Genomic DNA, 22,355 nt, shown 5'->3' with positions numbered 1-22,355 from the left:
GTGGATCCATAAGAGAATCCTGCAAAGTCAGCGAAAATACATGGCAGAGATGCGCGCGCAGCCGCATGACGTGTGATTGACGTGTAACTAAAGGGTGAAGGGAACTTGACATTTAGCCCTACATGTGGAGACAGAAGTCTGGGGTGTCAGGACAACCTAGTCCTAAATCATATCTAATATCTTGTGTTTAAGGAACTATTTTATCTGGAAGGAAAGGTCTTCTCGGACAGATCCTATTCTATACTGACTGCTAGTGCGTGTACAAGCGTCTAAGTGTCTACATGAGATGCGAGGGGGCATGGGCCTACCACGGTAACGAGAGTCAGGAATTACTTGCACAGAGATAGTAAGGCCGGGCCCTTTGCTCTGCAGCTAGAGGGATGTTTACCTAAGCTACTTAGACAGGAATGCATTGGATGAGGAGCGGAGCAGATAACTTGAAGGTGAAATACAGTTTTTTTGGCAGGCAACAGGCCGCGTCAGGCACCGTTAGCCGCGCAGGGAGTAGGACAAAGTTCATGGATACAGATGCAGGTCCAGGCTGGATCATTCAGAGGCAGAAGCAGAAAAAGGCTCGATGGCAGAATTCAGGGCCTACTCGCCTGAACTGTAAAACGTGAAAAGTGTACCATATAAAGACGGTGGCAAGGCATACTTAGGAACGGAATATCTGGCCCATTCATGGCAGATATGAAAGAGTACATATTAACGTTGGACACAATTGTATTTGCGTCTTCATAGCTTGAAGTGGAGGGAACATACATGTACTTGTAGCATGTACATGGAGCCGTTGGGGTCTAAGATAGGGGACACAATTGACCATAAAAATTCATATTTCCTCATTCCCTCCTTGTCCCCTACGGACCTTCATGAAATATCGATCTTCAGGAATCCATCAATCTGTTCATGTAACATCATTTGCTCTTCTTTCTTCTTCCGGGATCTTGAATGAAAACTTGAACGTGGAATACACGATGTGGCACACAGGCCGCAAATCGCTGGTCCACATTGTAGACATAGGCAGCAACTGAATACTATGAGAAGGCCAATACCTAGGAAGGATAGGACTTTCCATCCCCAGGCTGACAACACGCTCCAGAACCAACCGGACCATGTCCAGGTGCCTGCATTCTGATGTATCTGATTTGCAATCTTGTGAAGACGAGTTATGGCTTTATATACGGATGGCGCGTTTTCTGGGATGAAAACACAGCAACTTGATCCGATGACCCTACAAGCTCCGCCCCTATCTGCTAGGATGACGTCAAGGACAAGACGATTTTGAAGAACAACAATCCGCATCGCAGACTGCTCCTCTGTTAAGTTGCCTAGGGCAGAGGTAGTTTCATTCACTACTGCTTCAAGGGTTCTAGTTAATCTACGTATCAATTTACTGTTTGAGACAACACCTATGTAAGGAAAGAGACCTTTATTGAAGTCGGTATATTGTTCCCATGCTGTTTCGGTGTAGTCAACAATCGGGACATCTCTCTGGGGCCTATGGTGTACTAGATTGGTATTTCTATGATAATCAGGAGGGGCTAGAAAAACAGGTGGCAAAAGGAATGCAATGTAACAGGTACCATCCCAGTCTGGAGGTAGACGTATATATGCGGTATGCCCACATATGAAGTAGGAATGACGGGAAGCTCTAAATGTAGACTTGCCTTTATCACTGAATTCGATCACAGTAGTATATTTACTATGACCCAGGTGTACTGAACCATTCTTTCTTACACAGAATTCACCTTTGACTGGTAATACGGACATAGCAGGCAAGACTAGTGTAGCGTCAGATTCAACATTTAAAATCATGAGGTTAAGTGTAAAATTACCTAATCCATATACTTCATTTTCTAGATCAGTTCCTGTTCTTTTGGGAAGTCCCTCCTTGTTAGGATAACAGGCTTTAAGCAAAACTAAGTTCAGGTTTCCCCATACCCAGTTGCTCTGGTAAACTACAGTGTTTAAATCTAAGGAATTAATCAAACTAAACCATGCTCCACAGGAACCATTGTGTGTGAACGGATATGGAAAGAGAGGCAGAACTCCTTTGTATTTCTGATAGGGAGGGAGTCGGCCACATATCCAACAATTTGTAGCATTGCTGGTCTGATGGGAATGGTGTAACATATTAATGAATGTGTTGTTGCGCAGCGCAAATCTATAGGACAACTCATGTGGAGGTAGTTCACTAAAAGAATGTTCGGCAGTAACATTGTAAGCACGCTTGAAAATAGGATAGTACATATGTAACAGCACACTTGCAGCAATAATAATAAGACTTAGAAAAAACATAATCAACAATGTCACTATACAGTGACTATGAAGTGATTTACAGTATGCATGTTTCTTGAGCTGCTTCTGTCTATTTTTCTCTCTCATTCGGTCTAGAGGATACATGTCAAAGACTTAATTCAACCGATTCACCTTGGAGAGGACTTAAAGAATCGAATTGTCTGACTTGCTAGACCTTAGTTTCAGTTTATAGTTCTCTTTTTCTGTCTTTTCAACCAGGGGGAGTTTTGAGTCAGTCTGTGAGGGAATGCAGGGCTGAACGTTTAAATCCGATGGTAGTCCATGAAATTTCTTGATATGACTCGAGTGTAACCACCCTTTGCGGCCCTCTATCTTCACGGCTGTCCTCGTGGTCAGTAAAACGAGTTTCGGTTGTTGCCAGCGAGGCTCCAATGGACTCCTCCTGTCGAAATTTCTTACAAGTACCAGGTCACCTGGAACCACTTCATGAGGCTTCACCTCAGTGTTATCGGGAAAAGCTGCAGCTACCTGTGAACGACAAGATTGTAGTGCAGACATCAAGGAAGCCAGGTAATCTGTCAGCATATTACAATCAACATCAGTGATCTTACGAGGTATAGGCGTCCCCCACATATTTGGTGGCCTACCGAAGACCACCTCATACGGGGATAGCCCTGTTCGAGAATGTGCTACCATTCTCATGTAAAAGAGCGCAACTGGTAAGGCTACTATCCAGTCGACACCTTTTTCTCTACCTATTTTGGACAGTCTAATTTTCAGAGTTTGATTATGGCGTTCCACGAGACCTGCTGCCTCGGGATGTCGGACACAGTGGAATTTCCATTGATAGCCTAACAAAAGTGAAATATGTTTCATTAGCTCGGATGAGAACGGCTGGCCATTATCTGAGTACACGATACGAGGCAAACCATATCGTGGGAAGAATTCTCGAACTAACTGTTGGGCAGTAGTCGGGGCAGTGTAATCTGAGACGGGATACGCCTCTGTCCAACGGGAAAGAGCGCATACGACTACGAGGACATATTTGAATCCTCGACATCGTTCCATCTGGATATAATCCATCTGGAGGACTTCAAAAGGGTGATCGGGAGGTTGGAATCCACCCTGCTCTACAGGTACTCCTTTACCTGGATTGAACTGACAACAAATCATACAGGTTCGGACTTTCTGTTTGGCTGCCGCTCGTAAGTGTTTGTTGAACCAAATGTGTTGAATACTGTCTAACATGGCTTTTTCTCCTAGATGTGCTGGACTATGTATTGTGTTAATGATAACTTGAACCATTGAGTCGGGGAGAAACCATATAGATTTTCCCTTCGTCATCCATCCCTGATCTGTCTGGATCCCTCCTAATTCGGTCCATTTCTTTATTTCCTCTGGTGTAGCATGTGTCTGTATGTCAATTACATCAAGAGCGGGATCCTTAACTGTCATGCAGTGTGTCGGCGTCGGAACTATTGTCTTTGTCAAGTCAGTTGCATGAGTCTGATTCTGTGCTGTTTGCTTAGCTGTTCGGTCTGCTAGGTCGTTACCCTGAGAAATAATGTCAGTCACTTTTGTATGGGCTTTGCACTTCATGATAGATATTGAAGTAGGTAGATGTATTGCATCTAATAGAGCTTGAATGAGGGGACCGTGTTGAATGTTGGCACCGTGAGAAGTCAAATAACCTCTCTCTCGCCAAAGGACTCCGAAGTCATGTACGACTCCGAATGCATAACGTGAATCTGTGTATATGTTGACTTTCTTATTTTTGGCTTGAATACAGGCTTGTGTCAGAGCGATAAGCTCTGCTGCTTGAGCTGATAATGTGTCGATACAATTTGTTTCAATGACTTCGGTGTCTGTCGTGACTGCATAGGCGGCCACTAACTTTCCTGTACTTGTTCTCATACATGAACCATCTACATAAAGTGTCAGGTCTGGATCTGGTAATGGGACATCTGTCAAATCTTGTCTGGGTTTGGTCGTAATAGTAATGACTTCAATACAATCATGTATCAGTGGGTCTGTTCCACTTAATGGCAAAAGTGTGGCAGGATTTAATGTACTACAACGTCTGATTTCTATGTGGGGCTGAAACAATGTAAGTTCGTTACCAGTCAGTCGTGCTATAGTCAAGTGTTGTGTCTGTGTCCGGTTCAAGAGAACCTCTACTGCGTGTGGTACTTGTACTGTCAATTGATGTCCTAATACTATGGAATCACTTTGTCTAATCGCTAGAGCTGTCGCTGCAACTGATTTCAGACACGCAGGAAGAGCCTGAGCTACGGGATCTAATGTGCTAGAAAAGTAAGCGCATGGCTTGTGTGATCCTGCTTGTTCCTGCGTGAGTACTGACAAAGCAGTACCTTCACGTTCTGTAACAAAGAGTGTAAAAGGCTTACTGTAACATGGTGTCGCTAAGACAGGTGCTTGGCATAAAGCTTTCTTTAAGTCTTCAAAAGCTTGTGTATGTTCTGGAGTCCAAGGGAGGACAGTCGATGTCGCTGCCTCCTGTGTTGTCAACTGAATGAGTGGTTTAGCTAAAAATGCATATTGGGGGATCCACTGCCTGCAGTACGAAGTGAGGCCTATGAAGGCCCGTACCTCCTTTTGTGTCTTGGGTGGTGGCATGTTTACAATTAACTGGATGCGATCAGGTGTGAGCTGTCTCCCCCATTTGGACAGCAAGTGCCCTAGGTACACAACTTGCTGGGCACAAAATTGCAGCTTTGAAGGGGACACCTTGTGCCCCTTGTCGGCTAAGAAATGTAAAACCGTCAGTGATGCTTTTTCACATTCGGATTCGCTTCGGGCGGTGATCAGCAGATCATCGACATACTGAAGCAGTGCAGTGTTAACAGGCATGTGGATACTGTCAAGTTGTCTTTTCAGTGCTTGGCTGTAGATGCTAAGACTTTCTGTAAATCCTTGAGGTGCGCGTGCGAATTTAAAACTTCGTCCATTTAAACTGAATCCGAACAAATATTGGCTTTCCGGATCGATTGGGACGCTGAAGAAGGCGTTCTTGAGGTCAATTACAGTAAAGAACGTTGCTTCTGAATCAATAGCTGTCAGTAATGAAGAAATATCCGGGACCACGGGATATTGTGGTACAATGCATTTATTTAATTCGCGTAGATCAATAACTAATCGATATACTGGGGGTGCTTTTGGGTCGGTTCGTTTAAGAATCGGAATAATCGGAGAATTACATATATTGGAGTCGGTTTCTACAACCACTCCTTGTGAGATGAGCTCGTCAATGATTTGCAGTAAAGCCACTACAGCATCTGGAGGTAACTTGTATTGTCGCATTCGTGGTAATACCACTCCTGCTTTCAGTGTGACTCGATACGGTGTAATGTGCATACAACCTACATCAGTGGGGCCTTGTGCCCATAAATGTGCAGGTAGATTCTGTAACCGGTGATCCATGTCTCTAGACATGTAGTGACCTTTAAAGTCACGCAAAAATAGTCGTACTCCGTCCGGAGAACAGCATATTATAGCTCCTAGAGCTTTCAATGTTTTAATACCTAACAAATTTTCGGGGCATGATTTCGTAAGCAATAGATCTGTAGTCCGTGTTAATGGACCGACTGTAAATGCAAGTGGTTGTGATACTTCGTTAATAGTGGGCTTTCCTGAAAAACCAAGGGAAATATTCTGTGAGCCTGAGAGGGGTGCCCCTGGAACTTCATCATGACTTATAGTTGTTCTGCTTGCCCCTGTATCGAGTAGAAACTTTCTGTCTTTCCCTAATACTTGACTCTGTACATAAGGACCCTCTTGATCTACAGGAACCTCAATAAGGGGTAAGCCAACTTCCCTCTCTAGGCTATTTCATGTGTAGCGTTGATACTCTGGATAGTCATTTTGTGCATACTGGTACATCTGTTGTGTCGTGTTCTGTGTTGCAGCAATAGGCTGTGGCTGTTGTTGCGGTACGGTCTGTTGTGCAGCTTGCGTAGGCTGTATATTCTGAGGTACTTGTTGTTGGATCTGATCCTGTCTAGGCGGACGTGGTCTCTCCTTGGTTTTACCCGTGGAGATATTATCGTTCAGAACTGCACAATCGTTTATATAATGACCTGGCTGTTTACAATAGTTGCATGTCCCTTTAACGGGAACCGCTGAATTACTGGACTGTGTTGCACCCTTTTTATGACCGTCAGCTGGAACTGACTGGGCGACGAGCATTTTCATTTTCGTGTCTTTCATACGCCTTGTTTCGTGTTCTTGTTCTTCTCTAATTCTATTTTGGTGATACTGTAACATTTGTAACATTTGTGAAGGAGTGTTAGCTTGCCAAGTGCTCTCAACTTTCAATACTCTGTTTTTAACCTGCGGCAGAGAATTCTCGACTAGTTTTGTTACAAAAAGATGTGGATATGACTCGCTATTTGCTTTCAGGCCGCTATTAATTCCAAAACATTTTTCAAATCGGGAATAAAAATCACTGGTGTCTTCCTCGGGTTTCTGTTTACAGGCTGAGATTGCTCCCCAATCTTCCTTTTTCATAGTTAATAAACGTGGCAATACTTGTACTAATAGACCTGGTAATGCTTTTGTTTTGTCCCCAAGCCCTACGCCTGCAGTTCTGTTATTTTCTTCATTTTCTAATGCGGTCCAATCAATCTTTTGGTCTCCCACCTCCCATTCTTTTTCCTTGAGTTTCTCATAAATACCGGCAGGCAATAATACTTTCAATATTTTCATAATGTCAGGATAGGTATAATCACCCATGAGTAACATGTCTTTTAATTCACGGTGAAAACCTGCTGGATCTTTGTCATGGCTAGGCACTAATTTTTTCATTTCCAATAGTTCTATTTTGGTTATGGGCGTGTACACAAACACGCGTCTAAACGTATTGTCATCATTTCTGACTGGGTGTACTTCGCGTAAGGGGTTCTGTCTGTCTATGTGATACGTTTTTCTCTCCATGGAAGGAGCTGAATCATGTTCTGGGCATACGAAGACAATGTACTGATGTCGATATTCTAGAATTTCTTTAATTAAATCAGTACCTGAACCTCTCCATTTATTCGTGAGTAATTCTATCAGTATATCAGGTAGGGGACCAGGATCGGAGTGTTGGCTTCTATACAATATAAGGAGGTGTTGTATCATGTATATACTAGCTAAACGCTGTTCGTCTGGGGTAAGGTTCAGAAACGTGTGTGCTAGCGCATCATCACTATATTTTTCAGGGCTGTCAGCCCATTGTACTGCTGACCTGGCTAATTCTTGTTCATCCATAGAATCGAGCATATGATACCCCCTTCGATCTCGGAGTAATTTATCAGCAGCCTGGAATAGGTGTTCAGGGGACCTTGCATTTAACATAGGGGCTTGAAAATGTCTGCTACATTCTGGACGTATCGGACGTATTGGATCATTGTAGTGTCTGGTATTGTTACAAGATCTTCCCCTACCTACATAAGCTATCGTTTCTAATTGTCCCGTGGGCATTTCTGATTCTTCCTCCTCCTCTCCCCCTGATTCAGTTTTGTCTGCCTCTAATCTGTTTTCATGTATTCGTTCTATTTCTTTTCTGATCTTTCGGCACATAGCTACTATACACTTCTGTTTATCATGTTTCCCTTCTGATATATTCTGACCCCATCTGGTAAGCACTTGCATTTCATCCTGATCTACCTCAGGCCTATCTCTGTTTCTGATCAAGCAGTTTATGAGGAAGCTTAACAGTAGTTTCTGTATATCTACTTTCTGGTATTCCATGGCCTTGTCAATACTTTCAGGGCCTTGCCCTGATTGGACAAAGTGATATATATTGTCCAGATGAGCAACCATTCCTGGTAGTGTCATTAAATATGTGGACGCTCGTCGTATACGTAGTGATGACAGCAGCATTCTGTCATTTTTACCGGGCACTGGATCATATCTGCAATCCACAAGATGTTCCTTAAACATACCGGATCTTACTGTTTGAGGTGTATGTTGATATGCTAAATCTCTAAAGGACAATTTATTTCCTTGCGGTGGCGTGGAAAAAATCGCTGTCGCACCTCCTGTTGCACCTTCTGAGGTGCTAGGCGCGAAAGGATTCGTTGAATGTAAGGTAGAGACGGTAGATGTAGGAAAAGTGGTAGAAACAGATGAAACTGTTGGAATGTGAGGGGGAGTTTGTTGTTGCGGAGTTGAGTGCAGCTGATTTTGGGGTTGAGTGTCGTTAACGGGTGGTGTGCGTTGCTGCACACCATTAGCATATTCGGGGGCTGCATCGTCTAAATAGGAAGAAAGGAAAATGTCTTTTGCGGTCTTGGGATGTACTTTAATCGGGAGTAACGGAGATGGCAGATCTTTTGGTACCTCCAAAGTGGCCTTAGGCAAACCCTCGGTCAGAAGAGGATACATACCATTCATAAGAGTGTTTCGTTGTCTGTCTACTTGTTCTGATTTTACTCTGGTACCTTCGTCAATTAATATTTTTTCTCGGGCTTTTTCTGAATCTTCCCTACTTTTCTCTTCCTTTCTGAGCGCTTTTTCTGTGCGCCTATGCGATTCTTTACGCCATAATTCAATGGCATCTTTCTGTGACTGTCTGGCTTTCTTTTTCCATAACGCTTCTTCTATTCTCATGATGCAATCTGCATCCCATGTTCCAGCAGCGGGCCATCTCTGACTCTCTGCCAAATCCTTGGTGTAGTCCACCCATAGATCGAGATATAATACGGCATCTAGGCCATGTTTATGGTACATAAAGTACCCTGGAGTGTCCCTAGGTGGGATAGGAACAGCTTCCTCGAGTATCCCTTTTCTAGTTTTTATCTGTCTTAATTTTGAAAATAACGGCATCTTGAACCTTGTTACTTAATTCCTATTCGGCTTTTGAACACAATAATTACAATAAACACAATAATGAAGATCGAACAATCACTCATACCACGACATTTAAAACATATCAAAACATTTTAGAACGAACAATAATAATTAGAATAAAACTAGTTAACTGCATAATACTAAATATACTGTATGTACTGCTAAACAGTACAGATACACTGCTAAAACAGTGCAGACCAGGTCTGTGTACCCAGACCCGTCTTGACCGGCACAAACTAATGTGCACGTCTAGATGCGTCCCCAGCAACGGTACTCACCGGGAAGCACGGAACGGAAGGCCTCGGAAGTCTGGACTGGACTAGACCAAACTGGACTGGACTCGACTCGTGACTTAGGTACTTCGGAACTTCGGAATCTGGTGTGCCTCTGTATACCTCGGATCTTGCTCTCTCAGCTAGGCTCTGGTCGGGATTCTCCGCACTCCTCACCGCCTCGTCTGGGTGTTGATCGCAGCCTCAGTCGCCCCCTTTGGCCTGAGGGAGATACAGGAAATCCTGCGGGTACGCGTAATTGTCCGTCCGGCTGTGGCAGGAGACCGGGTCTGCAACGCACCTCCGGCGCGTGGGGTGTGAGAGGTGTCCCTGTTCGGGCGCCAATTATGTGGTAAATATTTAAATTACCTGTACTATTTTTATGCGGTAAAATACAATATGAATAACTCAGTAAAAATAAGAGGCAGAATCCGTGGTATTCGAGGGTATAATAGGGTATTTATTCCTTACAAAGGAATGATGGTTCGAACCAGGCAATCGGGTTCCTTTACCACGAAGGTTCAGGAAGGGATCAGCAATAGATTATTGACAAGTATCAGTATATATAAGAAAGGCATTACATTAAGATAGATGCAGGAGGCGTAACAGCTTGATAATACAGATAAGAATATACATACGTAATAAAAAGGCGTAATAATAGGCGTGCATAGAGGCGTATACTAAAAACGTCATTATGATGATGACACAAATGGGTGGATCCATAAGAGAATCCTGCAAAGTCAGCGAAAATACATGGCAGAGATGCGCGCGCAGCCGCATGACGTGTGATTGACGTGTAACTAAAGGGTGAAGGGAACTTGACATTTAGCCCTACATGTGGAGACAGAAGTCTGGGGTGTCAGGACAACCTAGTCCTAAATCATATCTAATATCTTGTGTTTAAGGAACTATTTTATCTGGAAGGAAAGGTCTTCTCGGACAGATCCTATTCTATACTGACTGCTAGTGCGTGTACAAGCGTCTAAGTGTCTACATGAGATGCGAGGGGGCATGGGCCTACCACGGTAACGAGAGTCAGGAATTACTTGCACAGAGATAGTAAGGCCGGGCCCTTTGCTCTGCAGCTAGAGGGATGTTTACCTAAGCTACTTAGACAGGAATGCATTGGATGAGGAGCGGAGCAGATAACTTGAAGGTGAAATACAGTTTTTTTGGCAGGCAACAGGCCGCGTCAGGCACCGTTAGCCGCGCAGGGAGTAGGACAAAGTTCATGGATACAGATGCAGGTCCAGGCTGGATCATTCAGAGGCAGAAGCAGAAAAAGGCTCGATGGCAGAATTCAGGGCCTACTCGCCTGAACTGTAAAACGTGAAAAGTGTACCATATAAAGACGGTGGCAAGGCATACTTAGGAACGGAATATCTGGCCCATTCATGGCAGATATGAAAGAGTACATATTAACGTTGGACACAATTGTATTTGCGTCTTCATAGCTTGAAGTGGAGGGAACATACATGTACTTGTAGCATGTACATGGAGCCGTTGGGGTCTAAGATAGGGGACACAATTGACCATAAAAATTCATATTTCCTCACAAGTCCTACCTGTGTCCTCACGAGCAGCAGTAGAAGGGCAGAGTGAAATGAATTTAGGCAGCATTATCTTGGGAGGCTCCCAAGTTTCATCATGAAGTCCCCAGGCAGGTATAGGTGTTTAGAGATGATGAACAGTCACGTGATTTGTAAGGAAGGCTCATCACAGAACGAGAAAGGATGTCCTATTACTGCTGTGTGCAAACATTTGCACACAGCTTGTAATCTGGCCCTTGGTGTAAACAATTAAGGACATATAGTTTTTGCTGTGAGCTTTTTTGTCAAAGTCATTACTATTTCTTTATTAGAGAATAGTGACTTCAATCAGGTATGATATAAACATGTAGATTATACTAAATTCTTTAAGGGACACAGATTGTGTAATGACTACATATGTCCTAAGATACAAGTACTGTACAACTCTTGCAATAAGATGACTCTAATAGCTGTTGTACTTGTTTTCTTACCATTCCAGGAGTATGTGATCAAGTGTCCTCCAATGACTTCATGCTAAATGATGGTTCAGTTACGAAAGACAGCAGCAGATTCATCACAGCGTGGACAAAGGAAGACCCCATGGGCAGAAAGTGTGAAACCGTGCAAGATGATGGATGCACTAAACCCATCAGTAGTAGTTGCAAAATACTACTATCACCAATTTTTGAGGACTGTCACAAAATAATTCCACCAAGTACCTACTTTGCACTTTGTGAGGAAACCAGCTGTCACGGGCAGGATGTGTGTGAAATCGTAGCTGCCTACAGCCACATTTGCAGAATAAATGGAATTTGCGTTGATTGGCGAACACCACAGTTCTGTGGTAAGTATTTCATATTGTTCAATAGAATATGTATATAGAATGGGTTTCATGAATTAAATACCAATATTAATAATGCAAATAATAATGCATATTATTATACAGTAATAATAGTTTCTTAGGAAAATAAGTATATATAGTGCACTAGCGCACATGTTCAATTTTTGAAGAAGTAATTTGTGATCATGTCATGTTCTTCAGAAAGTTCTATGAAAATAATGGTGACACCATCCCTCACGATATCCTATTGAAAGGCCTGACAAAGCTGTGTTTGGGTGATTCTTTGTGGAGTTCATCCGTCTGAGCAAGTAGAACCAACAACCGACACCATTCTCTGTCCTACAGTGAATCCTGCTTGAAAAAAGTTCACAACTCACAATAGATTCTCCTCATGAGGCGTGTGTGTCATGTGACAAGTATCGAACCCCTGGCCATTTCTGTTGACTCTCCCATATACACTCACATTGAAAATGGTGAAGGCAATTATTGCTAAACAGGTCAAATGTGATCGGGCGGCTGCTATTCGTATTACATGTATTGCAGCCTTCATCAGGGTTAGTATGCAATGCACTATGTACTTGCCTAATCTAAACCAAAGCAGCACGTGCAGACGCCAGCTTCATGCAAGCAGATTCTCATGCACCCCATGGTACTCTCAAGTTGTCTCTCTTTGCATCTGAAAAAAAATACAAAGGCGTCTGCTTGTTCATGTTGATCCCAGGAAACCTGGGTTAGTGCAAACTGATCTGAAACAAATTCCAACTTTCTGGTTACATTTTGTTTTGTAGAAGCTAGATGACTGGTGTCATGCATCAACCCAGTAATGTTTGTCATAGACCAATAGGTTAGTTGAAATACAGTGATGTATGCTTCAGTGTAACAGAGTACCCTTTGGCAGGGTGATGAAGCAAGCAGAGGAATCCCTCTAAACACCCCTCCGGTTATTGAGAGTGGCTGTTGGAGCACTTCAATGGAAGAAAACAATGCAGCAGTATGAGGAAACACTGCACACCACGCCTCTCATTTACTGTTCCAGTCAGAGTCTCCAAATTGCAACATCCAAAGAAGAATGCCACCCATCTCTCTCAAACCACCCTCCTTTTAAAAATACAACTCCTAGTGGACATGTGCCAATATATCCAGGTAACTCCCGATTCTCGGTTTCTTGCAAAGCATCACCCTCCTTTAGGCAATCTAACATTCAGAAACTGCACTATCTAGAGTCATGATATAAAAAAAATTCTCCTGCAAGAGCAAGCTTTATAAACAGCAGTTCAAATAAAAGTGGACTAATAGAAGTCTGAAATGTGCCAGGCCAATATTCCTTAACAACCTACCTATACATATTACCTGTTACACCAGGTGGAGCTGTCAGACAAGCCTCATTTCAAATACTTTTTTGTTCAATTGTTGGATTTAGGATCTGAACAATTTTCCACTAGGTTTCGTACAAAGAACATCTAAAATAATAGTTTTCCTCTCTGTTAGCCTGAAACCAGACAGCAGTCTGTTCATCAGCGACACACCGCATGGAGTATTAACTAGAAGCTTTCAGATGTACCAGTTCACGTCAGCTTTCCTACTAGCTCCATACTACAGTGTAAGTAAGGCAGCAAATAAATAAGCTACCTGGCTATTGGGATGATCTGTGCCTACAGACCTGTACTTGTAGCACTGAGTGAGTCTACTGATAATTAGGAAGAGATATTATTTTCATGGAAAATGACCCTGAGTAGGTTAGGTACGCTATAGATAAAGGCACTCTGCAACCTTCACCATATTCACACAAGCTGGTTAGCACAATTCTGTTGGTTAGGACCAGTGGGAAACATTGGTGAAGCTGGAAGTTGAGTGATTACTGTTGTGACTGTGCTTAACAAAAATGATATTGAAACCAGTTGCTGTGATAGAAACAGATATGAATACACAAAAGAAACTGCTACAAGTAACAATGACCGAAACTTAGTAGATACTAAGTGAAAGTGCTGGCATCTCACAAAAAGTGAAGGGCTGTCCTCACGCACCACCTGCTGTCATGCTTCATCATCGGCAGTCCTCGCTCTCTAAAAACTTGGTTTGATAGAGAGTGAAATTCTAAAAATCAGTATAATTGTGAAAGTGAGTGAAATTCTAAAAATCAGTATATTTGCCAAAGCACATTTATTCAAATAGGAAATTATATGATAATAAAAATACAAGAACGGTGAAAAGGGGAGTTATTGCCCCGTCCCTGTCTCCAGGTATAGGCCCGCTCTCTATCAAACGCGGTTTTTAGAGAGCGAGGACTGCGATGATGAAGCATGACACCAAGTGGTGTTTGAGGACAGTCCTTCAATGTTTGTGAGATGCCAGCACTTTCACTTGGAGCAGCTTTCTTTGTGTATTCATGCTAGGTTGGAGGCCAGCTTGCTCTGAGTGCCCTGTGCCTCAAGTTTCCTCCCCTGGGACTTCCTAGGGTTAGTTGTTGCATAGAAACAGATATGCCTTTGACCATGTAGAGCTCTGCTACCTTTTGTCTAGGTTCACGCTATTGAAAAAGCATATAGATACATGCATACATAAATACATATGTAGACACACAGATACACACACACACAAACTCACACACATTGGAAGTAGAATGTGCCTACTTGAAAAGCAGCAGCAGCACCACATAAGTGAGAACAGATGTTTTGATGAGAGGAGATGGTGATTCAAGTCTAGTAATGTCAAGGGAGTTTAATGCCTAGTTCCCAAAGATGTGCAATGGGAAGCCCAACAACATTACGATTCTGAAAAACAGATACAATCTAGAAACTACAGTGCAGTTGCTTGCGTTTATTGTGCACATTTCACACCAATACTGCTGTACGAGCTGCACTGCATAAAAAAAAAAAGACTATTTTTCCTTTCATAAAATCATACGATGTTGATGGCTTCCTGGGCATGAACTCTGATCTTTTCCCACTTGGAGCATTTCCCGCCTTTGTCAATGTCTTCACTGCTGCCTTGCCCTTCAGCACTCCATCATTAAGGATAGGATAGGATAGAGTTCTTGTAAAGCGCTCGAATGCCGAGGCGTCTTGGCGCTGGTAAGTACAGCGAGGGAGCACAGTCTTCAAATATGGTCTTCTTGGAAGAGCCATGTTTTTAAAACTTTCCTGAAGTGTTGGTGATTATCTACTAATTTTAGCGAACAGGGAAGCCTGTTCCAAAGTCCAGCAGCACGGACTGAGAAGGCTCTGCCTCCCCATCTAACTTTCCTAATCCTGCTGATCTGGATGAGGCTCCGAGTGCTAGATCTTAGCACATGGCCAGGAGTGTGGGGGATCAATATTTTCTGGATATCCTTGGCTCCACCTCCAAAAACAGCCTTATGGACCAGGCATATGGCCTTAAAGTCTATCTGTTGTTGGACTGGGAGCCAATGTAGGGTTTTATTTCCCACAGAGACCGATTGATCTCTGGGAATGTCCAGAAGTAATCTCGCCACGGCATTTTGCAGAGCCTGCAACCTTTTAAGCTGCACCTTGTTTATCCCTAACAGTAGGGCGTTACAGTAATCCAACTTGGATAACACAAGCGCCACCACGACAGTCTTGCGCAACTCTGGCGTAATGAAGGGAAATATCTTGCGCAAGGTCCTTATTAGAAAAAAACAGGATGATACAAGGCTATTGACATGGGCTGAGAAGTTTAACTGACAGTCAAACAGCACGCCCAGGTTTCTCACCTTGGGCACAGGACAGGGACACTCACCAGCCCTCGAAGGCCACCAGGAGTTGTTCCACAGGGGATTCCCCTGGCCAAACTCGATGATCTCTGTCTTTTCAGTGTTAATCTTCAAGAAGCTCTCATGCATCCAGGTCATAATTTCAGACAGGCAGCTGTGAAATTTGAGAGCTGTGTCGTTAGATTGTTTAACAGTGGAAATTATGACCTGGGAATCGTCCGCATATGAGACTAAGGCAAAGCCATGCTTCCTGATGAGTCTGGCCAGAGGAGTCACATAGATATTGAACAGCGTAGGTGACAACGCTGAGCCCTGCGGAACCCCACATGGCAGGTGAAAGCTGTCAGACTGTAGGCCATCCCAGTGTAGCCTTTGCTCCCTTCCTTCCAGGAAAGAGGAGAGAAGAGACAGCGCTCAGCCCTCAATGCCAATCTCCTGTAGCCTTTGTATCAACACCGTATGGTTAACGGTGTCGAAGGCAGCCGACAGATCTAACAGAACAAGGATCGCCTTGCCTCCCTTGTCCACTATGCTGCGAATCTCCTCTGCTGCCATAAGTAGTGCTGACTCCATTGAATGTTGTGCCAAGAAGCCATGCTGAGTAGAGTCCAACAGATTATAAGAGTCTAAGTATTCCATCAAAGATCTATTAACCTCTCTCTCCAAAATTTTGGCCGCAATAGGTAGTGCGGCAATAGGGCGGTAATTTTTCGGTACGTTAGGATCCAGTGTGGGTTTCTTTAGCAATGGTCTAATCGTAGCTATCTTCCAACTTGAAGGGTAGCTGCCGGACTCGAGTACTTGATTGATTAAAGGTGCTAATTCACCTGCAAACACATCAGCAGCGAGGTGCAGGATTGAAGGGGGGCAGGGGTGTTTAGGGGAGCCTGATTTAGTTAGGGTAATCAATCTCCGAGTTTCTTCTCTCGTTATTGATGGGAATTTCCTTAGACCGGGATGGCTCGTAGTTCTATTTATCAATGATTGCCCATGCTTCTCTAGGTCCGGGTGTGAGTTTATAAAGTCTTTGTAAATTAGCTAGACCTTTTCCTGAAGAAAGGAGGCAAATTTTTCACACATCTCTTGATCAGGCCAAAATGTATTATCCTGAGGTGGCTTTGAGAGTGCAGTTATTGTTTTAAAGAGCTCTTTGGTCGAGTTCCCTGCTTCCCTAATCCTTGTTGCATAAAAAGAACTCTTTGCTGCAATTATTGCATTTCTATATAGTGATAGGGCACAGTTATACCTGGTTTTATTCTTGGCACTATAGTCCACCCTCCAAAGGCGCTCAGCCCTTCTGCAGGCAGTCTTTAGGACTTTAAGTTCCCTACTATACCAGGGGGCAGATGGCTTAGATCTCCTAACAGGTAGCAGCTTTTCAGGTGCTACTTCGTCGACTGCTGTCGCCAGCCATTCATTGAAGAGCTGCGCAGCCTCCGAATTATCCTTACTAAGAGTAGGATGTGAGTGACCAAGTGCAGTAATTAGCCTATCAGCACAGACCTTAGACCATTGTCTAAACTTTATTTTTGCCGGTTTTGGACAAAGTGGGGGTATTGGTAGTCCTGATTTGATATTAAAATGGATTGCGCTATGATCAGACCAGGGAAGAGCAGTGATATTGACCAGGTCAAGCTCTATATTGTTGACAAAAATGCCATCTAAGGTATGGCCCATTCGATGGGTGGAACCATGGACTACTTGGTTAAAGCCTAGAGCTGCCATATTCTCAAGCAACATGGCTGAGTCTGGATGATTCATAGGTTCCAGATAGTAATTGAAATCACCAAGAAGAATAAAAGGATGGGGGTCCGTACGGGATTCTAGGTGATTCATTAGCGTTAGTGGAAAGGAAGTCTTGGGCCCAGGTGGGCGATAGGCTAATAGGCCTTGAAACTTAAAGAAAATCCCTGAATAGATGGTAAAGTAAAGTGCTTCGGCGAGTAGGTCTAAATAAGTTTCAGCTCGTAACTTTAAATGAGCTTGATGAACAATCGCTATCCCTCCACCCCTCTTGCCTATTCTGTCTTGTGAGGTAACCACATAGCCATTCGGTTGAGCTATATTCCAGTCAAAAAAATTAAATATGGGGAGGTATTTTCAATCATATCCGCAATCTGATACTTGTTTTTTTGTAGTTAACAAGCCTATGTTTGGATTCAGCCTGCTGCCTTGCCCCACTGAGGCCTGTAACTTCTTCGAAATCTGAATGAATTCTTTGACCTGTATCAACCTGTTCTTTATATCTGAACAGCACTCAATCGTGGTCAACCTTAAACCTTACCTTTGTCACTCTCTAGTGTGACCAGTTGCTCGTGGTTGACGCTTTCCACTTTTTGGCGTGATTTTTTTGTATTTTTATAATTTGGAGTAGGATTTTTCCTGTGTTGTGGTTTTGACTTTTCAACTGTTTTGGTACTTCTAAATACTTATTAAATTTTCCTAAGTTTAGCCTGTCTGCTCTGTCATAACTATTAGCAGTAATTTAGTAATTCTGTGCTTAACTATCTTATTTAACTTTCTGTAACTATTTATCTGTGGCGAATATCAGACGTTACCATGCGTGTCTTTACCATTTATACCTTTACCACATGGACTTTACAATGCATTGACATTTACACTGTGATCTAATACCACACACGATTTCACCAAGGAGTTCAGTGGTGCCATCTGATATTATTTATATATATTTATTTGAGCGTAAATCCCCCAATCCCCGTCCATTTATTTAAGTTCTAAGCAGGAAAAGTTCAGAGTTCACCCCTAGAAACCATCGACATTGATAGGATGGGATGTTGCTTGACATCGAAGACGGTAAAGATTTCTACCTTAGGATTTAGTCTCTTTTCTGGAAGTCTGATTCCTTCAGCGGTGCAATGCTGCAGGCTGTAACCCGATATGGTTGAGGTCGTCAGATGGTGGTCGTTATCAAGCCCACTGAATCATGTTTGCTGCTGCAGAGAAGAATGTAGCAGCAGCTGCAGTAAAGTCAGGCTCACCTGCGAGGCACCCACATTCGCTCTGCAGTTTCATCTTGGTTTTCTGTTCTCCGTTAGTTCACCAGGCAAAAATCCTTGAAAAAGTTTCTAAGTCTCAGTGTTTAGGTTTGGGCAGGAGGAATACACTTTGACACCAGCTAAGGCTTCCAGGACCTCAGGAACAGCACTTTGGGGTCAGGGCTCACTACACATAAGTTACCAGCAGGGTCCAGGGCAGGTCCAGTTGAAACTGGTCAGCGGGCTCCTTCAGGAAAGTGGGCTTCTTGCAGCTTTTGTGTCCCTGTAGCTTAACAGCGTTTCAGCTGACTGACCTTAGGAATTCACTTCTTTGTCCTGGATACAAGTGGGAACAAATCCAGCCTCTAGGGTTCTCCTTACAGGTCACAACAGCAGGTGCGTATCCTCTTCTGCCTTCCACATGTCCAGAGGTGTTCTGAAGACGGTGCCCAGGCATGCCACTTTTATTCCTGTCACTAGCCTGTGGGTGGGAGTAACTCCTGTAGCCTCTGAGACCAAAAGGGAAAAAGTTCCCAAGGTCAACGGTACCCACTTTTGCAGCAGTTCCTGTATGCCCTATTGCAAATAATCTCGCAGTTTCCCACTTTACCTACACTAAGACAGCAGAACATTTCCTCTCTCGCGCAGAGCTTCTGTGCCCACCCCAGAGGTGTGGCAAGGAAATTAATAAACCCTCCCTTGTGGTCACTCAAAACCAGTTCTAGTGACAGTGCTATACCACTAGGATTGTTGCCTGACTGACTAGGCAGACACAAGGGAGGCAGGCCCAGGTGAGAGCTACATGTGTCAGTACCAGGGTTGGCATCCTTTGATGATATGCAAGGGTTTGAATACAGCCCCCAAGCCATCCTGTCAGTGAAAGGCCAACTTCTCCACACACACAATCCCTTTGTCGCAGCTCTGGGAGCCAATTCACACTTAATCAAGGAGCTATTCAGCTCTTGGGTGACATGAGCTGAGGCAAAAGGGCTGCTAGAGGCTTTCGGCAGACTAAAGGTACATTTTTAAAAATACCTTTTGCAAAATGTGTTACAAATCTGACTAAATAATTAAAAAATTCCAAGAAGTGATTTTTTTATCTGCTTACTAGGCTGAGAAAATATTACTTGAAAAATATCAACTTACAATGCTTTCCAATGGAACAGCTAACCTGCTACAGCGAACATTGCTTTTTAGGACTTTTCATTGAAAGGACATTTTTGACATTAAACTTTTACATGTTCTGCTCTTGAATATCATGCACCTTGCATTATGGTCATTTAATGCTAACTTGGGGGGGGCTTATTAATGTTTAAAAGGCAGGTTTAAGCCTGTCGTAGGGGGTAATTTTGAAAGATCGAACTTGCAGTTTAAATTTGTACAGCCAGGCTACTGGTAGCAGGCCTGCAGTCATGTTTTGTATTGTCACTTTCGTGGTGGCGCAATTTGTATTGCAGTCCACTAGTGAAATTCAACTTACAGGCCCTGGGTACACTTGCTACCATATTCAATATCAATTAGCAGTACAGCCAAATTCAACATGTTTTTGGAGTCGGAAAACATGCACTGGGGCTTGGTTAGCAGAGGTCCAATGCACAGAGTCAGAAAACCAGCAGCATGAGTCAAAAATAAATGAGGGTGACTATGCCAAAAAGAGCCATTTCCAACAGTATTCATTCAGTCAGTGCTCCAACACTGAAATTTTTTCCCTAGAGCTTCATATGGTCAAGCACTTAGTTACAGCTGCCATTTAGTGAAAGATCCAAGAGGTCTATTTGATTTTGCAAAGGGGTCTCAGTCCTCACCTTTCAGAGTTTTAGAAATTTTTTGTGAGAGGCTGGGAATTTTTTAGCAGCCAAAGAAAACTTAGACCTCGTTAACGTAGGAGTGGAAATCAAGAAACTAACTAATAATAATAATAATATTTGTCTCAACCCAGTTTCAGGAAGTGGAGACATGCAAGTTCGCACTTTGTAGTAAATTTACAGTCAGAAATGGTGAATAGCCAGAAGTAGTACAGTACATTTGCACATGTAGATTGTCACATGTGTAAATGTACCTTGGTGAACAGGCCCCTATGGATTTTCATTTTCACAAATATATATTTTTATAGATTTTCCCACCTGTGCCATTACCACACATGCCTTTACCACTCGATTTTTACAAAGCATTGAAATTTACGCAGTCTTTTAATACCACACATGGTTTTCCCATGGAATTCAGTGGTCTGAGATCATATATATACATAGCCAGTAGTTAGTTATAGTTAGGACTACAGTTTCCATAGGAAGAGCATTTTTTGTTTTGCCTATTACTTTTGGCGCCAGTTGTCGAATCTTCATGAAATTTCAAAACATATACTTTATTCGGATCAGTTGCTGTGTTGAAAGTTTCAGGGTAATCCCTCAAGCGGGGGCTGAGAAAAACGGGGGATGTTTTCAATTTTTGAACATGGCTACAGCCCAAACCACTGGATGGAATTACACCAAAATTGGCAGAAAGCTAGCCTTTCGTCAAGAAAGCGTGCTTTTAGTGACTTAGTGTGAATCCGTGCAGCAGTTTTAGAGAGATTAGAGGTTAAAAAATATAATTATCTAGGACCGCAGAGGATCCGAGGATCCAGAGGGGAAAGGAAGGCCCTGATTGGCTGGCCTCAGCTTGAAAGAAAAGTTACAGTCGCCATTTTACTTCTCACATTGGCCAGGTGCGTTGAAAATAAAGTATCAAAAACATATAAGGGATCAGGATAGATGTATGCTGACCTCTTAGAACACATAGAGGGGTCACTGAGGGAACCCTTATGACCCCAAAATTGATTTTTTTCTCTCACTGAAGTGTAAAGATTTAAGGACCAGTTTAAAAATAAAACATAGAAATTCATAGATAAAACCAAAGGTTTAAGAGTTGTTAGAGTTAGGCTGATGTTTTACCCATACAAAACCATAGCGTTTTTTTGTGTGCTAATAACTTTTGTGCAGTTTGACGAATCTTCACAAAATTATTCAAAAAAAAGGAGGCCTACTTAGTCTAGTTCTGCATGGAAAATGTCGGGGTGATCTGTTAAGCAGGGGCAGAAAAAAAGTGAGTAAAAAAAATTGTGTTTCCCATGCAATTTACCACAGAGATTTTAGACATGACTACAGCCCGAACCGCTGAACGGAATTACATCAAATTTGGTTGAAAGCTAGCTCTTGGTCAAGACAGAGCTCTTTTTGTGATTTGATGCAAATCCGTTCAGTAGTTATGGAGCTATACATTTTTTTTAATAGATATCCAGGGGCGCAAATCCTCAGCGGATCTGAAAGATCTCATGCTGAGATCTGATTAGCTGCCAACACTTCAACCAGGAAGTGTTGGCAGCCATTTTGGGACTCGCCCTCATCTGGGTACCAAGAAATAAGGCCCAAAAAATGTCAGCCCTGGAGACCTCATTCCCTGGTCCTGGCCTTAAAAGAAAGGAGGAAGGGGGGCCATGTGGCCCCCCCTTCCTGGGTCAGGTTCAGCCCCGGGCACCCCGGTTCAGCCCCAGGCACCCCATCCCCTGGGCTGGACCGTGGATAGAAAAGGAACTGGGGCTGCGCCACCCCTCTCCCGGATCCATTAATGGGCATGGGGACCCCTACATCCATGGCTGGGCTCCTCCTATGTCCCCGGAGTTCCTACCCCCGGGACATAGCGTTTGAGTTCTTGCTTGAAGGAGCAATATTAAAGCTCCCAACAAGTGAGAGCAAACACTAAGCCCGATCCCATTGGGCGGGAGCATGTAAAATTGCTCCTGCCCACAGAGAGTTAGCAAGGGCCACGGGGGCATTGGGACTCATCCCTGCAGAAAGAAAGTGGGGCGGCCTGGGTGGGCTCCAGGGCACCCACTCGTTAGTGATCAGGCTGCTGGAG

General features: G+C 43.4%; 1 protein-coding gene across 1 annotated transcript in view; it reads left to right on the top strand.

Moving 5' to 3' along the window:
• Positions 1 to 22,355, top strand: part of VWF (von Willebrand factor) — a 1,048,714-nt gene that overhangs the window by 658,429 nt on the left and 367,930 nt on the right. Inside the window, exon 37 of the mRNA XM_085652611.1 lies at positions 11,412 to 11,756. Within this exon, the coding sequence (XP_085508737.1) occupies positions 11,412 to 11,756 (345 nt within the window). The remainder of the gene's footprint in view (positions 1 to 11,411; positions 11,757 to 22,355) is intronic.

This window comes from Triturus cristatus, chromosome 4_1 (assembly GCF_964204655.1).
Source record: "Triturus cristatus chromosome 4_1, aTriCri1.1, whole genome shotgun sequence".
In the NCBI taxonomy this organism is placed as follows: domain Eukaryota; kingdom Metazoa; phylum Chordata; class Amphibia; order Caudata; family Salamandridae; genus Triturus; species Triturus cristatus.
This window is presented reverse-complemented; position numbering and strand designations above follow the sequence as displayed.